The sequence below is a fragment of the Macrobrachium nipponense genome, chromosome 14 (genome assembly GCF_015104395.2).
Source record: "Macrobrachium nipponense isolate FS-2020 chromosome 14, ASM1510439v2, whole genome shotgun sequence".
Lineage (NCBI taxonomy): Eukaryota > Metazoa > Arthropoda > Malacostraca > Decapoda > Palaemonidae > Macrobrachium > Macrobrachium nipponense.
The window spans coordinates 95029978-95035088 of record NC_087207.1 but is presented as its reverse complement, the minus strand read 5'-3'; the positions used below and the strand labels follow the sequence as shown (position 1 = coordinate 95035088).

At 37.2% G+C, this 5111-nt stretch overlaps 1 protein-coding gene across 1 annotated transcript; it reads left to right on the top strand.

Annotated features, from left to right (window-relative positions):
* The first annotated feature begins 16 nt into the window (after positions 1–16).
* LOC135226342 (uncharacterized) lies at positions 17–2486 on the top strand. Its single transcript, XM_064265774.1, has 3 exons — positions 17–377; positions 888–1051; positions 1812–2486. The coding sequence occupies exons 1-3, from the start codon at positions 142–144 to the stop codon at positions 2390–2392; spliced, it is 981 nt and encodes a 326-aa protein (XP_064121844.1). The 5' UTR covers positions 17–141; the 3' UTR covers positions 2393–2486.
* Positions 2487–5111: the final 2625 nt, after the last annotated feature.

Sequence of the window (5111 nt, the reverse complement as noted above, 5' to 3'; positions counted from 1 at the left end):
GATGTCTGTTGTCCTCTAAACAGTTGGTATGCCGGAGAAACGTTTGTTTACATTTGTGAGCGGTAATTACTTAGTTGGGTACACGTGTTTCGCGCATTCCTGTTCTTTCAACGAGTTACTGAGGACTCATAGACAGTGGAAATGGCAGAAAAGGATGGCATAAGAACAAGATATATAACTGCAAATGAGAAAACAATGCTGGTGACCTTGATAGAGGAAAGAAGCGACATTTTATTCAATAAGAGCCATGACTTCCGCATCATCCATCGGAAAAAAGCAGCATGGGAAGAAGTCACTAGCTTATTTAATGCTGCTGGTTATGGACCACCGAGAAGCCAGCAACAGCTGAAGAAAGTCTGGGAGAATGCAAAAGGAAAGTAAGTATTCATAAACATATTAAAGTAATAGTACTTTTGACTCACTTCCTGCATACATAAGCAAGCATCAGCTTAGGGATTGGCGAGGGCCAGTTTTACTTAGGCTTTATGTAAGGAATAACATACTTTTCAAATGCTGAGCAAATAAATAATTCTCATTGCAGTTTGTACTATTCTTAATTTCAGACTTCATACTGGTTAGCCTAATTGTTTGGCTTTTATTCGTAATTTAAGGCTATATACTGGTTAGCCTAATTGTTTGGTCTTAATTTCAGGCTATCTACTGGTTAATCTAATTGTTTTGCATTTATTCTTAATTTAAGGCTATATACTGGTTAGCCTAATTGTTTGGTCTTAATTTCAGGCTATATACTAGTTAGCCTAATTGCTTGGCTTTTATTCTTAATTTAAGGCTATATACTGGTTAGCCTAATTGTTTGGAACAAAGATATTCATTTAACCACTTAACTCTTGTAAAATTTAACCACTTAACTCTTGTAAAAATTTCAGAGCAAAGAAACAGCATGCAGCCTATAAGCGAGAGACTATGAGGACAGGTGGTGGTGCTCCTCCTAAGCCTGAAGATGAAGAGACTGCTAAAATCCTTACTATCATAAGTGATGACCATGATGGTGAGGATAATGAACTGGACTGTGATGCACTTCAGAGTACTAGTAAGTCCTACTTTGATAATTGTACAGAGAGCTCTGCTTGGATGTTTTGCATATTTTACTGATTTTCATACAAATTTTTTGTTTCTCTATTCATTTTTTTCCCATAAAATTGAGAGGAAGTCACTTGTTTTACGCATATCCCCTACCTATCAATTTATAAAGAAGTTAAATTAGCTCCTATTTGGTAATATTCTTGTAAGTCGTAAGGAAGCATTTAATGTAGTTGAAATTATTGAAGAAAAGTTGTTTGTCTTGACCTAAAATGTAAGGTTATAAAGGTGGAACTCTGTTGCATAAAAAAGGGGGCCTGGGGGCTACAGCCCCCAGCTAGGAAATAACCAATTTAGTGCTAGGGTAGGTAGGTGTTTTATGTTAGGTTAGTGCCCCAGACTAACCTAAAATACCTACCTAACCTGTCATATAATTAATTTCCTAGGTGGGTGGCTGTGCAACCCCCCTTAGCTGCCAAGGGGGTCTAGGCAAATCCTCTCTTCTTGTCACATTTGGGATTATCTCAAATTTCACCATAACCTAACCTTTTTTGTGAATTAATAAACTTACTGCACAAGAATCACGTCTAACATGGTGTGACCCACAACTGCGTAATTATTAGGATTAGGTAAATCATTCATCACTTTAATATTTGCTTTACTTTTAGGGAATCTTTTATAGAATTAGGAGGAATTAGTAGCCGCACAGTTTGCAAAAGTAATGTTTTCCAGTACAATCATAGCATTACTTTTTTTTTTTGTCTTTTCAGGTCAACCACATGCTGTGATTGGTATCAGAAATGATGGGCAAAAATGTGAGATAATGTTTGATTCTCAAATAACAGCACAGCACACTAACAACTCCATAGACTCCATCATAACACCTCCCAAACTCACCTCAACTGAATTCAACACAACGCAGAGCACACCAGCTGGCAAAGTCTCCTCTCAAGAAGCTAACGTGACACAGGATACTCAAACAAACACACCCACCTCTATACAGTTTAATGCCAGACACACCCCAACAGAATACACACCAACACCTGGCCAATCAAATTTTACCTCAGCCCGAAAGTGCCGACGAACAACAAAGTTCACTCAGGAGGCCAGCTTTGAAGCGTCTCTTGAGATGCAACGGAAGGAACATGAAAAGACAATGGAAAGCCTCAGCCTAGATATTGAAATTAAGAAAGAAAAACTAAAAAAAATTAAAAAGGAAAATGAGGATGCAAACCTTTGTCTCCAGGCTCATCAAATCTGGGTTGATGTAGGCAAGAAACTGTTGGAAGTAACAGGGGAACTAGGACAGGTAACCAAAAGAATTTGTGATAAACTCGATGCTTTAAACTGATCCAATGTCACTTCAAGTTTTTTCAGTGCAATATAGTATTATATATATTTCGGCTGTGATGAAATTGTGCATTGTGTTCTAGTCTGCATTGTATTTTGACTACTGTACTGTATATTTTTATGGTAATTAAAATTACAAATAACTGTTTCTGGTTTATTTGCCAAACCTGTACTGTATATACATACTTTGAATTTGGTTTTTGGTAACTTTAAGCCTAATGGTGGTGATTATTTTCTTCCTAAGCAAAATATTCTCTGATGATTTGCTGTCTTTTAAAGACTCCTTGGATATTTCTCATTGCTTGAGGTTGCTGCCTCAATTCATCCTCTTGTATGTTTCCTTGGGCTTCTGGGTCATCTGGATCATGAAGTTCATGAATTACATTATCTGGCTCAGGTACTCTGTATGCGATGGCCAAATTGTGGAGAACTGCAGCAGCAACAATTATGTGTTTGGTGTTCCTCATAGAAGTTCTCATTTTCTTTCCAAGGCAAGCAAATCTTCTTTTTAATAGTCCAAATGCTTTCTCAACACTGTTTCGTTTTCTTATGTGAGAAGCATTATAGCGGTTCTCTCCACGGCCATGAGGAGCTGTCAGAGGAGTCAACAAATATTCACGACATGGATAGCCACTGTCACCCAACAAGTGTCCAGGCAGAATACCATCTTCGAGTTCCTGACAGAGTCGACTATTTTCAAAAATATTGCTGTCATGTGCACTGCCAGGCCACCGAGCTACAATGTTGTACAGCTGCAACTGAGGACCACACAGACTGCTTTGTACATTAAATGAAAAATAACCTTTCCTGTTGTGGAAAAACTTCAGGACGCGGGTGACTTGGCATCTCAATTGAATATGAGTGCAGTCAACGCCACCCAATTACACCTGGCATTCCAGCTATAGTCATAAATTCATGCTTGATCCTGGTAATATTATCTTGGTCTGGAAACTTGATGAACTCTGCACACAAACTTCCAATTGCATATGCTACCTTGCCAACACATCTACTAACAAAAGACTGTGATACGTCACACCAATCTGATATACCAAGTTGGTCGTTTCCAGTGGCAATGTATCTCAATCCAATTAGGACCTGCAGGTGAGAAGGCACAGGACAGCCTGTGGAAAAAGAAAAAATCATGAAATACTTCACTCAAACCATGTCCAGGCATAATTCTCAACTTTTTTTTCTTAAAAAATTGTATAATCTTTTACTGTATTAAGCATAATATCTCTAGGCAGCTTCATATAACCTTTCAAATAACACATTTAGGAGAAACCAATAAAATAACTTGCCTAAGTAAAGTAAGTACAGCAAATGCCTCAAACTTTTTTTACCAATGGCACACTTAAGATCTCATAAGAATACCACGGCATACAGTATACTTGGCAAAATTTAAGAGGGTATACATGTAATTATAAGATAGAACTACAGACATAAAAAAATACCGGGTATAAATAAGAACTTATTTTACTTCAGTAAATATCACCATACTGCTTGAATTAGTTGGAAAGCATTACTTTTCATTCATGTAAAACCAAAATCTATACCCTTTTTTCGTATTTTCAGGTGTGCCTTGACAATGTTACGCAGCACACTTCTAATAATCTTGTGGCATATCATGGTGCCTTGGCACACTGGTTGAGAATCAGTGCAGTACAGTATACAGACATAACAATTACTTTTGCTTGTGCTTACAGGTAATGAAGGCACCTTATGTACTGTACCTACCTGGTACATTACTATTAAGGAAATGTTGTTAAAAGTAAAAATGAGCATTAGTACATCACTCACGAATAGCTCATCATCTGACATATAAGCACAAAAACAATGTCATAACGATTCATGCCTACCTCTGTTGCTAAGAGCATGGGGCAGTCGATGCTCTATCTGTGCAATCAATGAAGAAAGTGCATTCTTTACTTAATCGGAACCTCATCAGAAATTCTTCCTCTGTCATGGCATGGAATGGGTTGCTTCGGTCTGTCACAACCCTTCGTATGTGGCGATGCTGATAGCGCTGAAGGTTTCGGATATGACGGAATTGTCGGTACATACTGAAATATATGAAATATACGTGTAATGTAAGACTCATGAAATGTTTGTTAGCCTAGTGTTTAACTCTACAAAACCTAAGCTGCCAACGCAACCAACTTGGAGCTATGATTTCCTACATTAGGTTCACACTGGTTTAATTATTGAAAACCTGGGAATCATCTCCAGATGTCTAAATCATTTAAAAAAAACAAAATTGTGGATGAAAATTAGTTCATTTTGCTAGAACCTAAAGGATAAGGCCTTTTTTGGCATTCTGTTCCAGGGGGTCACCCTCTGCCTAGGTTACTTTGATTTCGTTAGGTTAGTTACCAGAATTTCTCAACTTCTCCAAGCCAAACCTATTGTAAACTTTGCATAAATACAATAATTTCTCTTAAAAACAGATGAACCTTTTAGCATCAGTTAAAAACAAACACCTTTTCCATGCATGAGCTATCATATCTATTGGAAGAATGTAATTTATTTACGAATTTAAATGGCAAGTTTACTTGCAACTACTATTTTATCACTTACTTTGTTTCACACCACCACAAAACGATCTACCTATTATGATGCCTTGAAAATATTGCATTTTCACCCCGAAAGGGTGTAATTCACGAGTTAACATCAATGAACTACAATAATAAAAAAATAATCAAAGAAATTCTTACCTGTGAAAC